We start from the raw sequence: 26,549 nt of genomic DNA, 5'->3' as shown, positions 1-26,549 counted from the left end.
CATGGTTATATAAGAGAATATATAGAAGATACGGAAGTATTTAGGGATAAACGGACATGATGTCTGAAAATTATTCTCAAATGCTTTAGCCATAAATAATGATAGACACAGAGAGTAAGAGAAGGCAAATGTGGCAAGTTTCTAACACTGGTGAATCTAGGTGAAAGGTCTATTTGAAGTCACCTTATTTTACTTCCAGATCCTCTATGGGTCTGAATTGTTTTCAAGAGAAAAAAAATGTTTGCCAAACTTATATATGTGAATTGGTATTTGTTTTTTTAATTTATACTTCTCTGACTACCAGTGAGATTGAACATCTTCTCATCCATTTGTTGGCCATTCAGTTTTCCATTCTTGTGAATTTAAATTCTTTTTCCTAATTCTGCTTGGCTGTTTGTCTTTACCCTATTGACCTGTCAAAATTCTATCATGTTCTGAATGCTGATTCTTTGTCAGTGTGTTTTGCAAGCAATTTCTCTCACTCTTTGGTTTGTCTTTTAACTTCATGTAATGAGTTCAGTAAGGAGTCCCAGCCTGTGAACGTATAAAAGTGACTTCATTTTCAGTGATTTCCCACTAACTTGTCTTATTTTGAACTCTTCTTTTCTGCTGAATGGAGGATCCCTTTACAACATCTTGTCAAGACCTTATAACTTTCCAATGACTTTCGGTTGTTAGAAAGTCTCTTTTTTTTTCATTAAAGAGACAGTTGTATTTATTTTGAAACTTAAATTACCAAATCAAATCTAGCGCCCTCCTCCTCACCCATCAGAGAGCTACACCTTTGTGTGACTGGTGGCTGAAGGCTGTGGTCTGCTTTGTTCCCACCTCCCCTGCTGACTCTTCTAGGTGCTGGTCCTCTGCCACGCAGAGAGGGAGGAGGAAGGAGCCAAAGGCAGACGTCTTTTCCCTTCATTTAACTGTAGGGTGCAGTTCCCTCCATGTTGTTTGTCACCACTGCTCTAACACTGACCAAAGTTTGTTGTTCTGCCTGTGGCAGGGCACTGAAGTGCTGACTGTCTAATAGAGCAGGGGCAAGTTCAGAGGATTTTAACAGGCGAGGTGGGCTGCTTCCCCTTTGCTCAGCTCCCTGACGCAGAGATTTGGCCCTGACTTGCGATGTGGGTCTAATTGTCTGAGCCTCGTTTACTGAATAGAGTATCGTTTCCCTCTGATGTGTATTTCACACAACTATATAGTGGAAATGTATATCTGTCAAGTATTGAGATTAAAGGTTGATCCAATGGCTGTTCCTCTTTTATCTCAGTTCTTTTTCCTTCCTGACTAAATTACCAGGAGCAAGCCAGCAAGTCTGCTGGAATAGACATTTAATTTTGCTGGATGCCAGGCCCTGTTTCATATAGGTAACCCTAATCATTATGAGTGATTACCTTAGAGTTCATTCTTTCCTTAGCTTCTGGGGAGGGGTTGGGGCAGTGCACCCCTCCCTTCCATGCAGGTAAGACAGAGAATAGCCTCTCTCCCCCAAAAGCCCATGATCCCTCCCATGTCTCATTCCTTTTCCTTGTGGGGAGTGAGGAGGAAGTTGGTGGTAAGTTCAGTACTGGTCTAGTGATTCTCAATAAACCCTGAAGGGAGGGAGATGGCTGGCTCCAACAGCAAGTGACAACGTGGTCTTAGACCATGGGGTACTTGGCATCCTTTATCATCAGTTTTGGGTTTATCAACAATTCCAGGACAACAGGAAAAATCCCATCTGACATATGGTTACATTTCATTGGTATCCTTCCTTGTATGAAAGTTTTAAATTGTCATAATAGGGTCAGATTTATCAACCTTTTCCTTATGGCTTAGCCTTTCTGTTAGCTTTCTGAAGAAACATTTCCCTATTCCTTTCAAAGTTTTTGCTTTGCACATTTAGATCTTTCATCCATTTGGGTCTTCTTTCTGTGTGTGGTGTGAGGAAGATCTAATTTTAACTTTCTCATAAGGATAGCCCATCATCTCAGCACCATTTGTTGAATAGTCTTTTCTTTCCTACTGATATGTATTACTGCTTTTCAAGCTGCTTTTAATGAATAAACATTTCTTTGTTTTTCCTTTCTATAGGAATCTGCCTGCACTGTCCCCTAAACTTAATTATATCCCTGATATGTTTACCCATCATAGTGAATTGTTCCAATGAACTTTGTGTTCACTGTTGAATCCCCAGTGCCTAGTACCTGACACAGAATTGATCTTCACTAAATATTTGGTGAATGAATGAATGAGTCCTGGCCGAGATCCACCCAGCTGTGAGTCTGTCCTGGAGTCCAGTTTCCACACAACTCAGCAGATGTTATACATATTTTATTAAGACCGATAAAATGGGCTTTTCCTTTTCCATAGCATGGCTCCCTCTTGATCTGTCATTATTCTCTGAGACAGACATTTCAAATCATCCTAGACTTCTCCCTTTTACTTGACCTTGGCATCTAATGGATCACTTCAGTTTATAATTTCTACTTTCTTAAAACTGAGATATATTTTTCACTCTCACGATACCTGCATTTTAGTTCAGATCTTTTTTCCTTTCCGTTGTTATCTGTTTACTGTGCTATTTGACATATTCATAAGAATATGTGTAACACATAATTAATTATGAAGGATAATTACATGCATACCTAGGAAACCACCACCTCCCCAAGAGTGATAGCGTTATCTGTCCATTGCTTCTCCATGGGTCTCCTTCCTAGACCGCACCCTTACCTCCACCGAAGGGGTAATAACTATCCTAAAGTTTGGGTTTCTCATCTTCTTGCTTTGGTTTTCTTTTCAAATATAGGTTTGTTTGTTTGTTTGTTTTTTAACATTTTTAATAGTCCTAAAAGTACATCATGTAGATTTCCTCATTGTTGAGTAACTTTATAAGAATATTTTCATACTTCGTGAAGTCCGCGAGTTGAATTTTTCATTCAACAGTAATACTTCTAAGATTCATCCATACTGTTGTGTGGCTGTGGTTCACTAATTTCAGTAATTAATTTCATTAGTGAACACAATGACAGTACGTTCTATAACATACTATGATTTATTTGTCTCTTCTCCTCTTGGTACTTGTTTGGATCATTTCCAGGTTTTTTGCTGTTTCAGACGAGATTGCTGTAAACATTGTTTATGTTTCTTGGTCCACATGTGCAAAGATTCTCTAGGCCCTGTACCAAGGAGTGAAATTTCTGAGTGAAAGCATACTCAAGTGTTTAACCTTAAAAGATAATGCCAGATCGGTAGGGGATTAAGAGGTACAAACTATGATGTATAAAATAAGCTACAAGGATATATTGTACAGCACAGGGAAATATAGCCATTGTTTTATAATAACTTTAAATGGAGTGTACTCTATAAAAATACTGAATCACTGTGTTGTATACCTGAAACTAATATAATATTGTAAATCAACAGTACTACAATTGAAAAAAAAAAGATAATGCCAAATTGTTTTCCAAAGTGATCTACGTATATTCAGGCCAGTAAAGTACAAAAGTCCCAGTGATCCATGTCCTTTCCAGCACTTGGGATTATAAGATTTATTAATTTTTTCCCTTTTTAGATGTAAAATTGTGTCACTCCCCCCCCCCAGTTTTACTGAGATATAATTGACACACAGCACTGTATAAGTTTAAGGTGTACAGCATAATGATTTGACTTACATATATCATGCAATTATTATCCTAATGAATTCAGCGAACACCCACCATCTCATATAGATGCAAAATTAAAGATATAGAAAAATTTTTTCTTGTAATGAGAACTCTTAGGATTTACTCTCTCAGTGGCTCATATATAACGCACAACAGTGTTAATTGCATGTATCATGTTGTACGTTACATCTCTAGTACTTATTTATCTTATAACTGGAAGTTTTTACCTTTGACTGCCTTCTCCCAATGCCCCCTCCCCACAAGCCCCTGTATCTCCTTTTCATTGTAATTTATATTTCCCCAAGAAAAGAGATTGAGATTGCTTTATATGCTCATTGACCATTCACAGTTCCATTTCTGTGAAGTGCCTGTTTGTCTTTTGCCCATTTTTCTATTGGATAATTTGCATTTTTCTTATTAAAAAGTTCTTCACATATCTTGGATCCAAATTTTTTACCAGCTATAAGTATTATCGGTATTTTCTCCCAGTTTGTGGCTCGCTTTGCTCCCTCTCTTTATGGTATCTTTATAAACAAAAGCTTTAAGGAAGTTTTAATTGTAAGGAGGTTGAGTTTATCAATCTTTTCTATTGTGATTAGAATTGTTTATCTTGTTTAAAAAACATCTAGCTCAACACTGAATTTATAAATGTATTCTCCTGTACTTTCCTTTAAAGGATTTAAAAGCCTTATCTTTCACATTTAAGATGCATGTGGAATTCATTTTTGTGTGCATGGTATGAAGTAGGGCTCCAATTTAATTTTCTTCATACGGATAAACAATTATCTTGTAAAAGCATTTATTTAGATTGAAATATATTCACAATATATATTGCTATGAGAGGAAAACATAATATAACAGAATATATGGTATTTCTGAAAACAAAATGTAGTAAATGTAGTAATTAATATACATACAACATTTTAAAAAATATTGGAAGGACATACACTAAAATAACAACAAAGATTATCTTTGGGCAGTGGGATAACTGATGATTTTTGTTTATTTTTTTCTCTCTGTATTTTCCAGGTTCTCTCTATTGAGCATATATTTATATAGTTTTTAAAACAGTGAGAAATAAGGTAGTGTCTATAGATGATAATATATTGTCAGCACCTTGAAGAGAAGTCAGTAGTTGAAAGAGAAACCATAAATTGAAGCCTTTCAACTGAACTTTTTTTTTTTAATAACTTCTTGCATTCCCAGAGTAGGGTGTGGGTGGGTGACGGTGAGGGTGTGGGGGTGAGGGTGTGGGGGTGAGGGTGAGGGTGAGGGTGAAGGGTGGGCAAGAGGGATGTTTGTGGATTATTCAGTGAGACTCAGTACAAGATGAAAAGGGATTAAATTCTGAAAGCTGAGTGTGTTTTCTGTAGATAGTTACATACAATTTCTCTGCCCTGAATTGTTTGCTTTACAGGTATGTAAGGTTCTTTGGAGAATAGGATCCAGATTACTTATGTATACCATTGGTGACATAATTTTTTTTTTTGGCCCAACAGCAGATAATGAAAAGACTTATAAAGAGATATGTTTTGAAAGCACAAGTAGACAAAGAAAATGATGAAGTTAATGAAGGTAAGCATCTTCACCTTGAGAAACATCCTTTTACAACTAATTTAATGAACTTGGAAAACTTCATATAGAAGGATACTTTAAAAATCCAATCTCAGGTAACAGTTCGGACTCCTCCAAGATTGACAGGAGAACCTTAACGTTACATTTCTAAAAGCCTGTCTTTTTAAAGAAACAATTATTTAAAGTGTCAATCAGAGACAATTTATCCCTACAGAATGCCCAAACTGATTCTTAGAATGTAAACACTGCCATCTTTCTGGGAGCTTTTAATCCCTATTACATAAGGTAGTCCATCATTTCAGTTGTGTTTCAGTGAGTTCACGTGAGTGTTCACATTTTTCCAATGATGCAGGTGAAATAATGGTTGGTGCAAACAGAATCCACATTTTTTCCAGGAAAATCTTAACTTTGTTGTCCAGAAAGAAATCTCTAACCCACTTTTCCCATCCAGCGTTTCTCTTTTGCCTTTCACTCTTCTTCTCGTGCCTATTTTTCCAGGCATATCCTAGGCAAGGCATCTGTCTGGACTATAAAATTTTTTTATCAAAGGCTGGGGTGCAAGCCAAAGCACAGGTCCAGAGATGGAAAGAAATCAACCTGGGAGAAATAAGTTGCCCTAAAAACAGAAAGGGCAATTTTCGACACCAATGAGATGCCATTAGATCTACGTGCACTGATAAGAAAGGGCTAGCCTAAATAAAATTTTTGATGAGCTTTGATTAATGCAAGGAATCCCTTGCAAGTCTGAGTCAGTACAATGGTATGTGGATATAGAAAAGAAATCTAAGAATGTGTGATTGGGAACCAGCAAATATCCAATCACGGTGACCTAGAAACAGCCTCAGGGAGACAGGATTGGAATTAGGTTTTAGTTTAGAAAGCAGAAACCTAGTCAGTTGTCCCTGAAAACAAACAAAAAAAGTAAGTGATGGGGGGAATTGAGCCACCATAACATCGTCAAAAACAAGGTGCCATCTTCCAAGCCCTTTTACCCAAAAAAGGAAAATGAATTAACGAGAATTTGGAGTTTTGAGCAAAGTTCTAACTAAGAAAGTATATCATTTAACTCAACCTCCTCATTTAATAAATGAAGAAACTAAATGCTGAAGAGGTCGAGTAACTTGTGTTTCCTGTATTGGCAGACTAAATTCGACACTTAGTGTCTAGGCACCCCAGAACTCAAAAACAAGGAAGAAGGATATGGCAGTAAGGAGGTGAAAGGGGGCGCACTGGGCTTATGGTCCAAATAGGACACTAATTGGTATGAGAATCCATTTCTTCCACCAGACTGGCCTCGTGATTTCAAATTTGATCAGTTTATTTTGTCTATAGTGCCATTTGCAAAGGAATAAGCACTTTTTTTTTCCACTGCAAAAGGAATCAACAAATGTTTTGTCTGTATTCTTAAAGGAGAGTTAAAATTCCTTAAAATAAAAAGGTTCTGACTTTTATATAATAAAAGAACATAGAGATTACACTTTAAAGCATCATAAAGATACCAGGAAATACCAATAAAAGATACATTTCTCATGTGATTCTATTGTAAAAAACTGTTAAAGTGCCAGTGAGTTGAAGAATCATTTCTTAGATTCAAGATAAATTCCTGTCCCAAAGTTTACCTTCCAAGGCCGGTGGCTTATCTACAATTATTTGCAAGAGAATCCAGTTTTTGATTGCAGTCTACATATGCTCAAAATACTGCCAAGATGAATTATGGGAATAGTTGTGTTTTAATAGCCAGAAGTCTCCTGTGGAGACTCCTATGTATGTACACGTTGCCAGTGGCATCACATCTAAACTTAATCTCACCATTGCTTGTTATCTCCTTAAATATCCGTCCCCTCGGCCACACAAACTAATTTGTTTTTTCCTTGACTCCCTGTTCATTACTGTTACCCTCCCTAAGAAACACCCCTAAACTTTTTCCTTCCTTTTCCTTACTTCAAACTTGACCTAAAATTTACTTCCTCCATGTATTTTCCTGTTAAATAGATTGACTCATTTTTGGTAACGTTTTGTTTTGCTGGGGTTCCTTTCCATCCTAGCAGTGGGCAATGATCTATGCAGGTGTCAGCCCTTATGACTGAGGGACTGGAGGAACTCCCTGAAGACAGAAAGGAGATACTCTGCTTATAGAAATCACTCCATGTTAAAAATTGGCTGAGCCACAGGTCAATACTTGAGCTTAGTTTTACTTTTAAAACATAGATGGACTATTTTTATAGCTTTTCCCAAAGGTCAGTACGTTTTTAATGGCAGACACTTCTTAAACATTTTAAAGGAAAAAATCTGAAATAACTAAATTAGAGATGTTATGAGACCAATGTATTCATAGTGTATGAATTTCAGTCTTTATTTTTTTTTCTAAATCCAAAGAGCAAATTACCAATTAAATATTTTCTTTCATACAAATACTCTAGGTGAATTGAAAGAAATCAAGCAAGATATCTCCAGCCTTCGTTATGAACTTTTGGAGGACAAAAGCCAAGCAACTGAGGAATTAGCCATTCTAATTCATAAACTCAGTGAGAAACTAAATCCCAGCATGCTGAGATGTGAATGATTCAGTAACCTGGAATTATGGCTTTGACTATAGCACAAATGTGGGCAATAATATTTCTAAGTATGAAATACTTGAAAAACTATGGTGTAAATTTTGGTATTAACTACCTTTATCATGTGAATCTTTAAAAGTTAGGTCTTAATGATTTTACTGTTTTATCACATGCAAATGGTCTTCATTTTAATTGTCTGCCTTGACATGACAAACAACGACATGCCATTGTATTTAAAGGCCCAATATTACCACATTACTGACATTTTTGTCCATTTCAGAATAAACTCTATGTCTTTGCACTACCTGTTTGCCTCCAAGAGACTGTAAGCTCCTTGGGGACAGGGACCATGTCTTGTTCATCTTTGTGTCTCCAGCATCTAGTACAGTGCCTGGTACATAGTAGGTGCTCAATAAATGTTGAAACCAACTCAACCGAACTGCCAACAAAATACAAATAAAAATTAAAAGGCGATCACTATTGAGCATACCTTCCCTTGTCCAAGTGCTGAAGAGATTTTTTTCAATAGAAACTGAAGAGATTTTACAAGCAGCTATGACTTGGTCAGATTTTCTTAGAATTTTTGGCATGACTGAATGAAGAATTTCACAGTGAAATGGGTTAATAGAAAATCTAATTACATTAACCAATTTAAGTTTCATAGAATTGTTCAAAACAACACATTACAGATTTTTCTAAACTATATACTGTTTACTTTCTGTTTTAGATTTTCATCTGTTGTTTTTCAGTAATATGAATTTAGTCAGAAGGGTGGTGAATTTTTAAAGTCGGGGGTTATGCAGGGTTGTTAGTTTGGTATAACCTCCTAATTTCTGCCTCTGATGCTTTAACGCTAAATAAATTATCAAAAACTGTCTTCGTATCTTGCCTGTTAGCTCTACTCTGACTTTTGGAGGGTATGCTATGGGAAAAAATGGGAAAGAGGGTGTGTACCTGGAAAGGCACATATCCAATCATCAACAAGTGTGTTTCATTTCCCTTTGAGGCATCTCTTGCCATCATTGCTTACAATGATTGACATCCTTTTTTTTTTTTATCAAGGCATTTCAGTTACACTTGCTACACAAAATAGACTGTGATGTATCTGTATCTGACTTACTGTATAACTGAACTGAACACTGGAAATATCCACAACGTCTCATGACTGTACTAGGAAAGGGGATACAGGCCGGTAAGTTCTCTCATCTCTGCACAGACCAGAAAATACTCAAAGAATTTTTTTAACCAGTTAAGTTTAAATCTGTCATAGAGTTATGCTTAATGTCCTGATTATCTTAAGTCTATTCCTATCAAGTCTCACCAGAATACAAATTGTGATCATAGCTCAAAGAGTTTTATAGGTTCTGAAGGCCAATTAAATACATGATACTAAAAAAATCATTACTATCATGAAGGAAGGGTTTCTAGACATGAAAACAAAAATGAACATTAATGGAACTACATAAAACTCTTTAAATATTGTTTCTTAATGTCTACTTTTTGGGACTTAAGAAAAGAACTTTATACATTTTTGCTACCATTGTAGAATATTTCATTAACTTTTGTACTATGCTAATAGCATTTTGTCTTAAACATTTTTCAAGCTTTATGTAATTTATGTTATGCCTCAGAACGGAATAAAATACTGAATTTTTCATTGTTATATGTTATATATACTTTATATTAAACCACTGAAGATGTGGATTTTCCATAATAGACAACACTTTCAGTCTTATATATAGTGTTGTCTGGGATTCCAAGTATGGAAATTTTTGCTTACAGTTACGGAACAGAATATGAAGTCATATTTTTAATTAGGGTTGGAAAAAGGTTGAATATGAAAGTGTCAGATTCAGTTAGTCTAGTATTCTTAGAGTGTTGAATAAAGATAAAACTCATGTCATCTCTGCCATGTGAGTACACACATCTTTTTCTTTAGTCCATGCTTTTTGCAACTCCAGAGCTCTCAACGTAGATTGTTTTCCCTTTATTTACTGTGCTTGTGTAAAACTAGTATGTTTTCGCTGTTTTGTTTTTTTTTCTTTCTTTATAGTTTCTGGGTGGTAGTCAAGAAGGAAGACGTGATGCCAAGGTGTGGTGGGTGCTATGGATCCTATGGATGCCCTGCATAGGTTCCCTTTAATGGGCCGGTGCATGCATCTCTCAGATCCTGTGATCCTTAACAACTCCCAGCCGTCCTGTTCCCCAGGGGATTGCCCTCAGTGGAAAGGAAGCCACCTTGCCGTGGTTGTTAGGACTTTCCCTCACAGCCAGCTGGGGTGGAGGCACAAAAGTCTGGCCCCTTGTGTCAAGGTAGGGCCAACTTTTTTGGTGCAGTTCATGCCTGAGAACTCTGGAAAGGATTAGGCTGAAGCTAGACTCCAGCTGAGACCTAATCTTTGTTTAGCTCCTTCCCTGTTTTACCCTGCTTCCTTCTCCCCTTCTCCTGAGAGGGTTCCCTCAATAAATCACCACATCCAAATCCTGTTAAACTTTGCTTTTAGAGAACCCACACCAAGACACAGGTATTACTGTGGTAACTTAGGGGAGAGGTGAAGATTAGTTAAGAGGATTGCTGTCAGAATTAATACTTCTTTGAGGTTAAGGATAGCCCTGGGCCAGCAAGTCCTTGCCCCACTATCTATTGTAACAGGCACATTGTGCTTAAGAGTAAAGCTCGAAGAAGTTGATGTGGTGACTTGGAGAGGGGAGCACTTTAATGGGACTAAAAGCAACTTGTCTAGCAAAAGACATTTAGGGGCTTATGATTAATTACAGGACCATCCAAATCCAATCTCTCTCACTTTTTGACCTCTGTGCTGTTCTTAGTTTTTTTCCTCAGTTACAGAGACAATCAAGGAAAGGAGGTAACACTGAAATGCCTTCTTAGGCTTATTGTGTAAAAAGTTTGGCACTTTGTAAATGCTTGCTGTAGTAAACCTCCTGAGGATCTTTGACTTGATGGAATTTACAATATGTTGAGAAGCTTGGATTCATAGATTTGAAATAAAATAGAGAATTATGCAAAATAGTATGCAATGTCTTCAAAAATTTCTGTGCACTATAAAAACTTAGAAATGATATAAATATACTGTGATTATTAAAAGCAAAATTAGTATAATTTAGGGTAATTCCCTTTCCCCATCATGTCTAATATATTTTGATTCAAATGTGTAAGCCAAGTGAGAGCAGATTTTGTAAATGGGAAGGTTAAGTGTCTTATAGCCAATGTCTAAAGAGACCTAAAGCCACATTAATTGTTAATTGTGTGGCCTGAGACAAACTTCTCTGGTCTCGTATGTTGTCCAGTCAGACAGGGTTGTGCTACACCATGGGGTTCCTGGTCTCTGCGCATTGGAGGGGTATTTAGTTAATATCATCATCCAAGGCGGTAATGATCTCTGTTTCTACATATTTCTTTTTTATAAAGTCAATTTAAAAGGGGTATTTATTAATTTTTTTCTTTTAGAACAAGAGAGTTTCCAAATTGGTACCATATGTTGGAGACCAATATGTACACTCACGATTCAGTCACTCAGCTAACCACCTCTAGCTGTGTTGATGGTTTTGACTTTAATGCAATTTAATTGCTTTTATTCTTAGTGATGAGTTGTTTAATTTATGCTTACAATGATTGCTTTAAAACCACAACATAAGATTATGTTACTGTATTACACAATAATTCAGTAAATTTGTTTCAAGATGTATTTATCACATCTGAGATGCAAGCATCTGTTTTTGTTTTTAATGTAGCCCACCAAGATGTCTCTAGTATCTGAAGACATGTTTAAAAAGAGAAAATATAGTGGCAGTTTTGTCTAACTTGGCATTTCATTTATTGTGAATAAAAATTCCCTATCCTGCTGATTATTTGAGAAGTGCTTAAAATTAGCATGAAAGCTTTGCTCATCATTTTGAAACAAAACACAATACTTAAAAAATAATACATTCCCTGCCTTTTCTAGATGCAGAATGAAAGAATTCCAAATAACATATTATGTAAGCTCTTTTTATTTATTTTTGATGCTGTGTCGTAGCCTCTTTTCTATGTTTTGAAATAAATTTGATCTTCAAAAAAACCTCTTATCTTTTACACAGTTAACTTACAGTGAAATAAACAGTGGGCATCACTTGTTAAATGGAAAATAAGCATCACCAGTATATGTTTTTATTACAAATATTGTAAATATTGTATAATGATCAATTTTATAATGCTACCTTAAATAATATAGCAATCTAAAATAAAATACCTAAAGTCTTTAAAGTTGCATTTCTATTGAAAAATTACCTTTCTACACAAAATTAATTGCAAAACTGTACAATCAAAAAAATGAAATAATTATTAAAATTCCTAAGGGTTTTGAAGGGTTATATACTACTATGAAAATAGTTTATGAATCCAAAACGAAAACATTGGATTAATGGTTTCTAAGATTTTACCCAGCCCTGGAATACTATTTATACTCAGCTGTCATTTTTAAAAGGGTAATTTCTGCCCTCTTCACTAGGTTTTCAACATTTTTTTCTAACTTTTATTGAGTAATAGTCATTTTACAATGTTGTGTGGTTTTCAACATTTTGATGGTTTGTTTGCTATAATGCAAATAGCAATATTGATATTGGTACCATTTTCCTTAAATTGTTAACATGCATTACAAGGACCTAAAAGGAAACAAGAAAATAGGCAGTGGGAGGATTTGGTACCCACCGTCTTCGATAACCCTTTATTAGAACCTTGCAATCACTGGGACAGTGCAGTGCCACTCTGGAAATTATGCGGAGTTAAACAGAGGATTCTTATAATCTCTTAGTTAATTTTTAATTTTATTTTACAAAAATTTTACTTTTAAAGTGCAAAATTTTATTTTAAAATAATGCAAATATCTTATGGAAAACACAAAAAAACAGGTAGGGGAAGCTCATAATTCTTCAGTTTACAACCAACTAAAGGTTTTTTCTTAACAGACTTTTCCTATAAGTGAAATCATAGAATATACACAATTTAATGTTCTTTTAAAATTATTGTCTTTAGTGCTTTCCACATTGCTATACAGCCTTCATTATTCTCACTTTCAATGGCTGCATAATAGCCCACAAAATGGATGCACTAGTCCCCAGTTATTGGACAGTTAGGGCCTTATTTTAAATACTGCCTCAATTATGGCTTCTAACCTATTTTGTGTCTTTTTCATGGATTAAATATCCAGAATTGGGGTTATGGATATATATTTATATAATATATATGTATACATATGTAAAATACAGCCACATAGATTTGTAGATTTGGAAACATATTACTAAGTTGCTTTTTTTGTTTGGTTTGGTTTGAGGGGGGAGGTGATTAGGTTGGTTGGTTTGTTTGTTTATAACAAAGGTACTGGGGATTGAACCCAGGAACTTGTGGATGCTAAGGACACTTTCTACCACTGAGCTATACCCCCGACACCAGGTTGCTTTTGAAAAGGGTTTTATTACTAGTTTAAAGCATCATAGTTGATGAGCACTTGCTCTCTCTACAGCATATAGTGGTATCATTTAAATTTTTTCTAATTTGAAAGGCAAAATAAAGAGATATCTTGCTCTAATATTATTGTTTACAAGTGAAGGTAACAAATTTCTGTGTTTTTTCAGCAGTCACCTTCTTTGTGAATTGTCTGTTCATGATTTTCTCATTGGAGTCCTAGTATTTCTTTTTAAAATATTTGTATGAACTGTTCATAGAGGTACTAACTGCACATATGTATCCCAAATTTTTTTATATTTAAAATTTTTGTGACATATTGAAGTGTTTAATCTTTATTTTCCTATCTATTTTTTTTTCTTTGTGGTTTCTTCTATTCTCTTTTAAGATCAGACAAATTCTTTTCTGTTAATGGCTGAATTGTGTTCCCTCCTAAATCCATATATTGAAGTCCTAACCACCAGTACCCCATAATGTGACTGTATTTGGAGATAGGACGTTTAAAGAGATAATTAGGTTACTAGGGTTAAAATTAGGTCACTAGGGTGGGCCTTTATCCGACATGACTGGTGTCATTAGACAAGGAGATTAGGACACAGACTAACACAGGGGGAAGAACATATGAAGACACAGTATGAAGATGGCCATCTATAAGCCAAGGAGAGATGCCTCAGAGGATTGGTTTGGTTCATTACTGACACCTTGATTTTGTTCTCCTAGCCTGTGAGATCCTATAAGAAAATTAATTTCTGTTGTTTAAGCTACTCAGTTTGTGGTAGTTTATTGTGGTGGCCCTATCTAACTAATACACCTTCCAACCCCCTAAATTCCGTAAAATGCTATAACAATTCTGTTTTATCCTATCTCCCCTATGGCTTTATTTTTAAAATTTATTTGTATTTTTGTTGAGTCTAAATTGATATTTTCTCCAAATTGCTATACTGCTAATCCATCTTCAGGCATTGTTGTTTATTTCAATATGGAGTTATTTTAGCCTCAGAAGATGTTATTTGCCTTTTTCACTGTGTTGCCATTTGAGTGTGAATCAATGCAGTGGCTTCAAACTGTAGTTGTCATCTTATTCTTCATGCCACACATTGGCAGGAAACAAAGCTTCATGTAAAAATGTCCTTTATGAAGCAGTGAAAATTGTTCATTTTAAATCTATACTTGAGTACATATCTTTTTTAATATTCTGTGTGGTGACATAGGAATTATGCATAAAACATTTCTACTGAGTATGGAAGTACATTAGTTGTTCCAAGGAAAAACACTTGCATGATTATTTGAGTTGCTAGCTGAACTTGCTGCTTTTTTCACAAAACACTTTTTTTTTTTGAAAGCATGACTGACAAATTATGATTATTCAGACTTGGGTACTTGGCATACACTTCCTTGTGAATTCAAGAAGAGAGACTATCATTTCAAGGCAAACAACTAACATTTGTTGCCAGCGGTTAAAATTTGAGCTTTTAGGCACAAATTGGTGTTTTGAAGAAATTTGTGACAGCTTTCCAATACTTCAAAAGTTTTCTGATGGAATTTGTGATTATATTAACAAATGGACTTTTGGAGGTGTTGTATAATGGAGCCATATTCAACACTGCAACTAACTTTCCAAAAACTACCACTTGTTAAGTTTGGACCATATTTTCTTCATATACTTAAAAAACAAAACCAAAAAACAACATGTACCAATAGGTTGTATGCAGAAGTAGATCTGTGACTCCCCTGTTTACTATTCAGGTGGACAGTAAATAGATTTGCAAACAAAGCTAGTCTTTTTACTTTTATTTTGGAAAATAGTTATTTTTCATTAAAATATTTATGTAGTAAGTTTTTTTTACTATATTTTTTAAAATGTAGTTTTAATTTATCATATGGTAACTCATAAAAGGTCTTTGGGTTCTCAATTGTAAAGGAGTCCTAAGGCCAAAAGTTTGAGAATTGCTGCTGTAAAGCTAACTCCTACGGAGGTGAAACCAAATACTTGTGTGGGACCCTTTCCAGTGCCGGTGAATCACGTTAGAATCTACACAGGATTGGGACTCACCTTCAGACTTTACACAGAAAGACTTAGAGGTGCGGTTTAGGCCTGCAGTAGGGGTGGAGCGAAGACTGCGTCTCCCGTCTCCCTGGAAACCATCCATCTCGAGTCTCCTGGGCCACGCCCTCCGTTCGTCTCCGCCTCTCATTGGAGCGGGTTAAGTCAATGGGCTGTCTGCTGGGAGGGGGCGGTGCTTCATTTCCGTCCGGAGCCCACTCGAAGGGACGTACTGACGTCACGCAGGACGCCGCTGCCCTGACGCTCCGCCCTTGCATCCCCGCGAGCCGAGGCTGCCGTACCTGGCGTTGCCCCTTAGAGGGGACGCGAGTCGTTTCCCTTCAGAGGCCTGGCGTCCGGTAGCCTCTGTCCCACCTGTCCCGGCGTGACGCTCCCCAGCGCGTCCGTGCCGCCGTCATGGACCTGAATTTAAACCGAGCGGATTATTTACAGGTAAACCTGAGGGGTTGAGGCGGGCGCTGCGCGGGGTGAGCCCCGCTCCCTGAGAGGATTCCATCCTTCCACCGCCGTCTGTTGGGTCTCCCGGAGCCGAAGCGGCGGGGAAGGAGCGGGTCTGGGTGTCGCCCCCACGACGCCTTCCTCACGGGCAATTCTGCCTCGTTGGTGACAGTCCACTGGGACCTGGAAAGAAGCGGCACGGGCCCCCGCGGTGCTGGCGTCTGCCAGGTCCTGAAGATGCTCCGAGTGTCCTGACGCGATCCCGGGTTCCCCCCCAGGGCCGTTCTCCTGTATTACGGTATTATTACCATAATAAAATTATATCATCATAGATCATAAAAGCAATGACAACCATTTTGTAGCACCTAGTTTATTCTAAGAGCTTAACATATATAAATATATTTAATCCTCATAAAAATTCTCAGAAGGGCTCAGAGAAGGTAACGTGCATAATAGTGAAAAATGTCGCTGTTGTTCCTGTTTGAAGCAAAGTCTCTGACTCCAGAGCTGGTGTTCATTCTGTTACACCACCCTGCCTTTCAGTACTTCAGCCCGAGACTTTCTCTCCTCCAGCTCCTCCTTTTTCAGTAATTCTGCTTTGACTAATAGTACAAATGTTTGCCAGGTTACGTTCCTTCAGAGTTTTGCTAGGTACTTCCCATCTTAATGTCTTCCATATCTAACTGGTCCCCACATATTGCTGCTTTTATCTCCTGAATATCTCTTGAATCTGTCCCATTTTCTCCCTCCATCTCCGTTATCCGCGGTTCAATCCTCATCTTCTATTGCTTGGATAATTGAAATAGCTTCCTAATTGGGGTCCTAGCCTCCAGCTTCACCTTTCTCAGATCGCTTGCTAGATTGAGTTTCAAAGATAGAAATCTAAACAGATTAGTTTAAACTTTAATACTACTCCCTAGAATACAGAATAAAAAGATAGATCTATATTATATGTAAATTATTTCATGATCTGTTGTTTTCTACAGTTTCTCTCCCTTTGGTCCCAGCCTCCTCCCCTAACTGTGCACCACTAGTGATAGTTCCCTGCTGAATAAACCATATTTGTAAAATAATCTTCATCATCAGTTAGACTGAATGTCATTGTCATCTGCATGTTTGGTATTTTAGCAAAAATCTTCTGTGTTGCATTTTTAATAATAACAAATCTATTTCCAAAGATTTTTAATTACTTTACAAAAACTCTTTAACAACTGTCTGAAGTTGTAAAAGAAGGCTTCTAAAAATATTTTTATGTGTGTGAAGTATCTTGCCAGTAATGTCACATAATTATTTTTGGCTTGACAACTTCATAGTATGAATTTTACTGTTTTTGGTTGTTTCCTATATTCTGACTTCTGTGGCATATTTCATTAGAAAATAAGTTCATTGCTGATGATAATTATTTCATATCATAAGTAATTACAATAAAAATAAGGATTACTATGATTAGAATCTGCTGGTCCTTTTAATCTCTGATGTATCAGAAGACTTTCACTAGGTGGCTGGTTTGTTTCCTTAGGTGGGAGTGACCTCTCAGAAGACTATGAAGCTACTTCCTGCCTCAAGATGTAGAGCTACACAAAAGGTAGAGATACTGACTTCTCCATATCTCCTTAGCTCTGACAGAGGAGAGTTTTATACTTCCTTCTTTATTGATAAGTTATTTGTTTTTAATTCCAAGAATAAAATGGAAATGAATTCTTTTAATTTGAATAGAGGTTTGAATATTAGAAACATTACAGACAGCAATTTTCTTGGGCATTATAATTTTTTGTTTAAAAAAATTTTTATTGAAGTATAGTCAGTTACAATGTGTCAATTTCTGGTGTACAGCATATGTTTCAGTCATACATAGACATACGTATATTCATTTTCATGTTCTTTTTCATTAAAGGTCATTGTAAATTATGTACAATTAGTAAATAGTGTAAGCAAACTCATTGAAAACCATCTTCCATTTTTCTGGTAATAATTTATCCTGTGTGTACTTATGTGTACCAGGTTGTGGTATATGAAAAAAGAAATATAAAACGCAAGAGTCTGTAGAGAAAATGCTTTTTAAAAACTTTATTGTATTTTAAAAATAATTAAGTATTTTGATGTTAAACATTATATTTAACTAACAATATTGATTATTTTTATAGAAACATTATATATTTAACTAACAATATTGATTATTTTTATAGAAACATTAATCCTATGATTTCCATAAGATAATTATAATTTCTTAGTAGACTAATAGGATTGTTTTAATAGCTGCAAAATAAATATAGTATTCCTATAAATTGACATTTTATCAAAATAAATCAACAGATTTTTGACTGTCATTTATTGTATTCAGTCTGCTAAATCAACACTTCTCAAACTTTTGGTCTCAAGACTCTTTTACATTTTTTTTTTAAAGATCAGTTTATTTATTTATTTATTTAATTTTTAAAATTGAAGTATAGTTGGTGTACAATATTATATAAGTGGAAGTTAGATAATATTATATAAGGTAAAATATAGCAATTCACAATTTTTAAGGTTATACTCCATTTATAGTTATTATAAAATATGGTCTATATTCCCTATGTTCTACAGTGTATCATAGTAGCTTATTTTATGCATAATAGTTTGTACCTCTTAATCGCCTGCTTCCATATTGCCCCTCCCACTTTCCCTCTCCATACTGGTAACCACTAGTTTGTTCTCTATATCTGTGAGTCTCCTTTTTTGTTATATTCATTAGTTTGTTTTATTTTTTATGGTTTTTTTTTTCACTTAGCATAATACCCTCTAAGTCTATCCATGTTGTTGCAGATGGCAAATATCATTCTTTTTTCTGGCTGAGTTGTATTCCATTGTGTGTATACCACATCTTCTTTATACATTCATTTGTTGATGGACACTTAGGTTGCTTCCATATCTTGGCAATTGTAAATAATGCTGCTATGAACATTGGGGTGCATGTATCTTTTTGAATTTGCATTTTTGTTTCTTTTGGATATTTACCCAGGAGTGGAATTGCTGGATTGTATGGTAGTTTTTTGAGAAACTTCTATACTGTTTTCCACAGTGGCTGCACAAATTTTCATTCCTACCAGCAGTGTACGAGGGTTCCCTATTCTCCACATTCTTGTCAACATTTGTTATTTGTGCTCTTTTTGATGATAGTCATTCTGAGAGATGTGAGATGACATCCTATTGTGGTTTTAATTTACATTTTCCTAATGATTAGTGATGTTGAGCATCTTTTCATGTGCTATCGGCATTTTCTTCTTTGGAAAAATGTCTGTTCAGTTCTTCTGCCCATTTTTTTCATTGGGTTGTTTGCTTTTTTGATGAGTTCTATGAGCTATTTATATATTTTGGATATTAACCCCTATTGGTCATATCATTTGCAAATATTTTCTTCCATTCAATAGCTGGTCTTTTTGCCTTATTGATGGTTTCCTTTGCTGTGCAAAAACTCTTTCAGTTTGATTAGGTCCTATTTATTTACTTTTGCTTTTACTTCCTTTGCTTTTTAGGAGACAGAGCCAAATAAATACTGCTATGATTTACGTCAAAGAGTGTTCTGCCTATGTTTTCCTCTAGGAGTTTTATGGTATCTGGTCTTACGTTTAGGTCTTTAATCCATTTTGAGTTATTTTTGTATATGGTGTTAAATTACTGAGGATCCTAGGTTATATCTATCAATGCTTACTATATTAAAATTAAAACCAAAAAATGTCTAAAATATTTACCATTTCATTAAAAAATAAACACATTGCATGTTTACATAAATAACATTTTAATGAAAAGTAACTATTTTCAAAAACAGAGAGAATTTAATGAGAATGGTTGCATTGTGTTACATTTTTGCAAATTTTTTATTCTGGCATTAAGCAGAGGCACTTGGCTTCTCATGTCTGTTTTCTACATTCAGCCTGTTTCTGTATGTTGTTTTGGTTGAAGTATATGAAGAAAATCCAGTTTACATAGATACGTAGTTGAAAATAGGGAGCACCAGAACTTAACACAACATTGTAAATCGACTATAGTTCAATTAAAAGTATTTTTAAAAAAGAAAATAGAGAGGAGTATTTAAATAGCAATTCCATATAAATTTTGGCTCTTCATATTTGATACGACACCTGAGCTTGATAAGTAGTAGTTTCTTAAACATTAGTTTCTTAAACAATGTGGAATCTAAAACCGTATTGATTAGCTTTTTGTATTGTGGTATATTGAAATACTTTTGGTCTGTTTGGTACTTTGAATGGATCTTTTAAAACCATACGTGATTTATAGCATCCTGTAAATGTTGACATGTTTTATTATAGAACATCAAACAAATCACATTTGTTGATATCACTACTAATCTCATCAGAAAAGTTGTTGAGTATCACATAGCTGTCAAGCTTATGGTGGCAGATACTGATTTTTACTTGAAAGCTCAACTTTTATCTTTGGAAACATATTCCTTTGAAATGAGAAGATCACTTCCTTCAGTTTAAAAAAGTCTACCAAATACCCAAGTGTTAATAACAACTTGTTATTACTGGTTGTTAATCACTGTCTGTTGTACTTTCATTCTTAAAAATGGTGTTTCTTGAAAAAAAGTACACAGTTCAGCCTGTAACTCAAACAATCACACAGGTGCTCTCCTGTACACAGCAAAGGTGCTTTGTGCATACTTTCTATTTTCTCGCACTAAATGTTAAAAAGAGATGTACTCAAGCATCAGAATTTAATAAGATTAATAATTTTTATTGCTTCATTAAGGACATATTACATGAAACTAGATGGAATTTTTTTCTGTACTCTCAAATGGTGATGAAGATTACAGTGATTATAGTTTGTCATTGCTTTGACTCTTGCCATATACTAGCAATTTTACCATTGCTTCTGCACCAGTATCACAAATATCAACCTAGGGAAAAAGGAAAATAAAGACTTACTTAGAATGGTTTTGACCTGAAAGATTCCCTAGAAGGTTTTATTGACCCCAGGAGTCCAGGAACCACACTTTGGGAATCCCTGTAATAGATTACTGTTTATTTACAAATTATTGGAGAAGTGTATTATCAAAAATTTCAAAACTTTAACTATTCCTATGTATTTTTCATCTGAAAAAAAAATTCTGGCAATACTAAAGGTCTGTAAATCTTCTGAAAATATGTGCATAATTATTTACTAATGTTCATTGTTCTGGGAAGAAAGTCCCAGCTTTCATCAAATACATGAAGGGATTTGTAATCCCCCACACATATATACATATTTACATATGTGTGTGTGTGTGTATATGTGTATTAGATACATATACATACTGTATACATAGTATACACACAATGTATATATGTGTGTGTGTGTGTGTATATATATATATATATATAAGATCAAAGGTAATCGTTTTTCTAATCTATATCCTTATCTTTTGTTTGCTTGATTATCAATTTCTGAGAGAGAGGTGTCAAAATCTCCCTCTGTATTTAATTCAAAATAATTCATTGGCCGCATGTTGATAATTATTGAAGCTGAGTGATAGGTGATGGATACATGGTAATTCATTATAATATTCTGTCTACTTTTGCATATGTTAAAATTTTTCCATAAAAAGGTTTTTAAAATATCAAGTAGGTCAGTCACAACATTACTTTGATAATCTGTTTTGAAAGTTAATCTTAAAACGTTCTTATGCTCCAGTTAAAGGGGAAAAAAATGACCTCCTTTCCATTTCTGTCCCGATTCTTTTGCTCTGTTTAACCTGGAGGAACAGAACGGAAGGCCAGCTACTTCCATAACAGCTTTTCATAGCCGCCTTTTTGACCCTTTCTTATAATTCTTTGGAGGATTATTTTTTTGTGGGGATATCTTTACTAGATTTTCTGATCTCTACTTTTAAAATCATAATTTACATATTGCAAATGTTGCTTTCCCCATATAAGTTATCAGGGCATAATAATTGTAATTTTAGATTTTATTAACTCTTTTACAGGTGGTTGTTGGAGATCATGATGGAGTAATTATGTGCTTTGGCATGAAGAAGGGAGAAGCAGTGGTATGTGTAGCTTTTGAACGCTCCTGTAAAATTTTTCTAAGGCATAATATAAAATGGGTTATGAGGGAAGTGGTTATATGAAGTATGAGGCTGCAGGCCGCATAAGAGTCATTTGTTAGCCATTTGCAAAACACCTGTGACAGCCTACCGCAATGTATTCATTTTCTATGCTGTGTAACAAATTGCCTCAAACTTAGAGGCTTAAAAGGACATACATTTATTATCTCACAGGGGCAGGAGTCTAGACTGGAGGCCTCATGTGGCTGCAGTGTAGATGTCAGCAGGCTCTACTCCTTTCTGGAGCTCAGTGTCCTGTTCTAAGCCCACAGGGTTGTTGGAAGAATTCAGTTCTTTATTGTTGTTATACTGAGGTCCCCATTTTATTGCTGTCTGTAAGCTAGGGACTGCTTTCGGCACTTTGAGGCCCCCACAGTTCCTTGTCATGTGGTCTTCTCACAGGCACACTTACAACGAGGTGACTTACTTTAAGTCAACAGGAAAATCTGTCCAGTCTGCTAAGATGGAGTCTTATGTAATATAATGTAACATGGAAGTGACTGTCACATCACGTTGCCACTTAATGGAGCCTAATCAAGGAAGTGGTTATTACATCATCATATTCACAGATCATAATTTACAAGTGATTGGTCTGAAATGTGAATTCTTATATTCATTATGCATTATATGGAATTTGTAAAAAGATGAAGAGGGTAAAAACTATCAGAAACTGAGTGTTTTCATTATTTGTATATTTTTCCAGATATTTTATTCTCTGTAGATGAAGTCAATGGGGGTGGGGGGGAAGGGAAGAAACTGATGTCAATAATAAAATAGAAAACAACCAGGAAGAAATAAATAATGCAAATGTTATTTCCAATTAAATAGAGAGGTATTAAGTTATACACTCAGGTTTTCAGGAAATTCTGTAGTCCTTCATTTGTACTATCAAAATTTATAACATTGTAAGGCAACCAGGAGAGATGAGTTTTAAAAAGATGACTGAAGTGTAAAAACAAGTCCATTGGAACCAGCTGGGGAATCTTGTTAAAATGCAGATTCTTATTCAGTAGATCTGAGGTTGGGCCTGAAAGCCTGCATTTCTGATAAGGTGAGTGATATTAATGCTGCTACTGAGTGGGCCATACTTTTGAATTGCAAGAGTTTAGATTTTAATGATGTCATTGAAATATGTGTGGGAATAAACATTACAAAGTTTGAAGATGTTTAGCAAAAAAACCCCAGAGGACCTCTAAAGTAAATACATTTGCACTTAAAGGTGTTCCTTATTGTAGAACTATAATATTTTGTAGGTTTAAAATCACAGAATTTTTTATAGTAAAGGAAAATGCTTGCAATAAATTTATGTACCTAATTTTTTCCCCAATGATTTTTGCAGACAGTGTTCAAGACTTTACCTGGGCAGAAGATTGCAAGGCTGGAACTAGGAGGGGTTCTTAACACACCCCAGGAGAAAATTTTTATTGCTGCAGGATCTGAGATTAGAGGCTTCACAAAGAGAGGAAAACAGTTCCTCTCTTTTGAAACAAACCTCACTGAAAGCATTAAAGCTATGTATGTTTATTCTCTTTTTGTTTTTACATGTCCACTTAAAATATTTTGGATAGGTGGCAGACATCTGATTAAGTATCATATCTTAATAGGTTATCTAGGAAATAATTAAAGGTACTTTATTAGGCAGAAATTAAATTTGACCTAGAATCAATACAAAAATCAATTCGTTGTTGATATGTTGTTTCCTTTTTAAGACTTTCATAGTATTTATAGATTCAGTTTTGACTAGTTGGTCCAGTTATGATTCATGATCAGAGTGTAAAAGAAGTGAAAGAAATCTCCAGATATTTAGGTTTCCATTGCTTTGCTGTCTCTGGTAGTTCTGGTTTTGAGGTACTATCATTTTGTTAAAAGGCTGGCCATAAAAGTTAGTGACTATCAAAAAAATATAATTTCAGATGAGTCAGGTAAGACTCTAAGTGAAAAATAGCTCCCTAAATGGCTCCCTGATATGTGAAATTTTGCAATTAAAATTTTAGTTTTTTAATCATGGAGAGCTGGGAGGGGCTTTAAAGTTTATCTAATCCACTGTTCTTCAATCCTGCTACTTTGGAGAATACTGTGGAAGCTTAAAACAGTAGATTCCTCGTCCCACCTCATACCTGCAGAATCAGAAGTATTAGGAGTGGGTTAAAAGGAAAAAGTTCTTCATCTGAATCCTATGCAGCCGTGTTGTATAAGTAGCCAGACCTTAATTTGGAAACTGCTGATTCAGTTCAGAGTTCAGTGCAATTCATAGCTGTCTTGTGTAATTTTATATAATGCATAGATAGCATGCATCCTGGTATCTGGGCTGTAAAATTTTGCTTTGGTGAGATTGGATAAGAATTAATGGTAAGTGGAAGCAATTCAGTAGTTTAACAAGAATGTCATTCTTTTGAAATGCTTTTCTAGATAGACATGGCCAGTGATAATTGTGAAATACTAAAACCAAACTAATTAATTATTGGCATACCTCTACATTCAGAAATGAATGTGGGCTGAGGTGTGAGGAAGATAAGGAGTTTCCCAGCCAATAGCCTCTTTGCTAGTTTCTTAAATGTTTTTACTTGAGTGGGAGAGGAAAGTTTCTTCACTTAATTTTTAAAAATTTATTATCTGAATCTCCACATTTATAAGGTTGCATGGGAAAACAAGATTATAACTTGAAAATATTCAATAAGAACACTGACTGCTTATAAAACTGATTACCACTCATGAATCCTTCCCTGCCTAATGTTTCTATACTCTTGTCAGCAATAGTGATTGCCAAGTAGTGCTTTGAATAATATAATGCATATAAAATACATATGGATTTCAAATCTTGAAAAAGATACAGAATTTCAAGTTGATAAAAATGATATTAAGAGGATTGCTGAAATCATATGCAGAGCCACAAAGTGAAGCCACTTAAATAATAATTAAAGAAGATAAAATCAGTGAGGATCATTATAGGATAAGGAATAATTGTATCAAAAAATTTAAATAGACCTTAGAGATGGAGAAATAGGTGAAACCTTCAAATAATATTCTTCTCTTTATGATCACATGGTGAAAGTTATCTAGAAGTGAAAGATAATATACTAGTATATAATTTTTGTCAAAATATTTCAGGTCCCCCAGTGAAAACTTGATTTATTCTAAGAATTAGAACATAGTTATGACTATTATTTAAATTTTGTTAAATATAATTTGAAATGAACTTACTTCTTTTTTCAAATTAAAATTCTAATGAAATCATTTTCCAATATTTATTATTTAGTTTCAAGTAGATTAACTTCAAATAGCCTTTTTCAGGCTGTTTAGTGTGTTAGTAAGAAACTGTAGAGTAAAAAACTATCTGAGTTGCATTCTGCTCTACTATCTACTAGTTGTATGCCATTAGGAAAGAATGTTACTTAACACTATCATTACCCTTAAAAAGGGCTAATAATGGTCCCTGGTTTATAGAGTTCTGAGGATTGAGATAATACATGTAAATCACTTAGCACAGTGCTTGGCACAGAGTACACATTCAAAAAAGTTACTTTTTGATAGATTGCCTTCAGATACAGACAATTAAATTATAATCTTGTCTTTGTTTTCAGTTTTCCTGAGCTCAGTTTTTTAGAAGCTTGAGGCATTAAGATTCTCATTTTCAGCTTTCAAAATCAGTGTTATACTAAAGGGCTAGAAATTAAGTGGGTGAAAATGAAAAACAAACTGTTCTCTGAGTTTGTGGTAGAATGATAGTAAACTGTATATAAATAAACTTTTATTTTTATCTCTGAAAATAATTCAGGAGTTTCCTATGCTTATTTTTTAAAATGTGGATATCTTAAATTACTTTAATATTCTTAGGCACATATCTGGCTCAGACCTTTTTCTCAGTGCAAGTTACATCTATAACCATTATTGTGATTGCAAAGACCAACATTATTACCTTTCTGGGGACAAAATCAATGACGTCATCTGCCTTCCAGTGGAAAGAGTACTTCGTGATGTTCCTGTGTTGGCCTGCCAGGACAGAGTGCTTAGAGTTTTACAGGTTGCTGTTATTTTTTTTTTTATAATTTTTCATAATTTAAGTAAATGAATATTGATGAACAATCAGAACATCATTAGGATGATGACAGTGCAATTGAATAAAGTCTAGATGGTTATTCTGTGCCACAACAAGCTATCTCACTATTTGGAACTTCATAGTCAGAGAGCCATTTCTCGGCATTAGCCCTTTTATAGAAGGAAAAATCCAGTGATTCTATGAAGTGTTTTTTTCTCTATGGGAAATTAAAGTAATGTTCAAATTTCACTCTAGCAGCATGAATGATTGATTTCTCCCCTAAGCTTGTGCTCCCAAATACGAATTGTTTGAGTAAGACTTTTAATAGGAGCTAGCTCTCATTCAATTACAGATTGATCTGGCTGCATTCTAGGATTCTGCTTTGTTTAATAGGAAGAGATCCATATGCTTATTGTAAAAAAAAAAAAAATCACTAAGGATTTGTGGAAAGTAAAAAGTGTAAGTCTTTCCTCTGCCCTGCATGCTTCTCCCCTACTCCCCATCTACCTTTGTGGGCAATCTGTTGCCCCAAAGGTAACCTTTTTTAAACAGTTTTGTGTGTATTCTTTTGTGTTTATATAGTTAGATGTAAATATCTGTGAATTTGGAGGGGGAGGTAATTAGGTTTATTTATTTAAGTATTTATTTTTTTAATGGAGGTACTGAGGATTGTGAAAGACCTTGTGAATGCTAAGC

General features: G+C 35.0%; 2 protein-coding genes across 6 annotated transcripts in view; both read left to right on the top strand.

Annotated features, from left to right (window-relative positions):
• TRPC3 (transient receptor potential cation channel subfamily C member 3) overlaps positions 1–8,646 on the top strand; it is a 70,328-nt gene extending 61,682 nt beyond the window's left edge. For 2 of the 4 annotated variants that reach the window (XM_032462806.1, XM_032462815.1), the window contains exons 12-13: positions 5,141–5,216; positions 7,637–8,646. In XM_032462806.1, the coding sequence (XP_032318697.1) occupies positions 5,141–5,216; positions 7,637–7,779 (219 nt within the window). In that variant the 3' untranslated portion in view covers positions 7,780–8,646. Of the gene's footprint in view, positions 1–5,140; positions 5,217–7,636 lie in introns of those variants that run through there. The other 2 variants (XM_032462811.1, XM_032462828.1) reach the window with 2 other exon arrangements.
• A 6,903-nt stretch (positions 8,647–15,549) lies between these two features.
• The window catches only part of BBS7 (Bardet-Biedl syndrome 7), a 35,393-nt gene continuing 24,393 nt past the window's right edge, over positions 15,550–26,549 (top strand). Inside the window, exons 1-6 of one of the 2 annotated variants that reach the window (XM_032462706.1) lie at positions 15,590–15,729; positions 15,908–16,033; positions 17,255–17,320; positions 21,698–21,760; positions 23,157–23,332; positions 25,652–25,838. In XM_032462706.1, coding sequence (XP_032318597.1) covers positions 17,279–17,320; positions 21,698–21,760; positions 23,157–23,332; positions 25,652–25,838 — 468 coding nt within the window. In that variant the 5' untranslated portion in view covers positions 15,590–15,729; positions 15,908–16,033; positions 17,255–17,278. Of the gene's footprint in view, positions 15,730–15,907; positions 16,034–17,254; positions 17,321–21,697; positions 21,761–23,156; positions 23,333–25,651; positions 25,839–26,549 lie in introns of both variants that reach the window. The other variant, XM_032462700.1, reaches the window with a different exon arrangement.

This window comes from Camelus ferus, chromosome 2, assembly GCF_009834535.1.
Source record: "Camelus ferus isolate YT-003-E chromosome 2, BCGSAC_Cfer_1.0, whole genome shotgun sequence".
NCBI classification, from domain to species: domain Eukaryota; kingdom Metazoa; phylum Chordata; class Mammalia; order Artiodactyla; family Camelidae; genus Camelus; species Camelus ferus.
The sequence above is the reverse complement of the archived record's forward strand: the minus strand, read 5'-3'. Positions and strand labels throughout refer to the sequence as shown.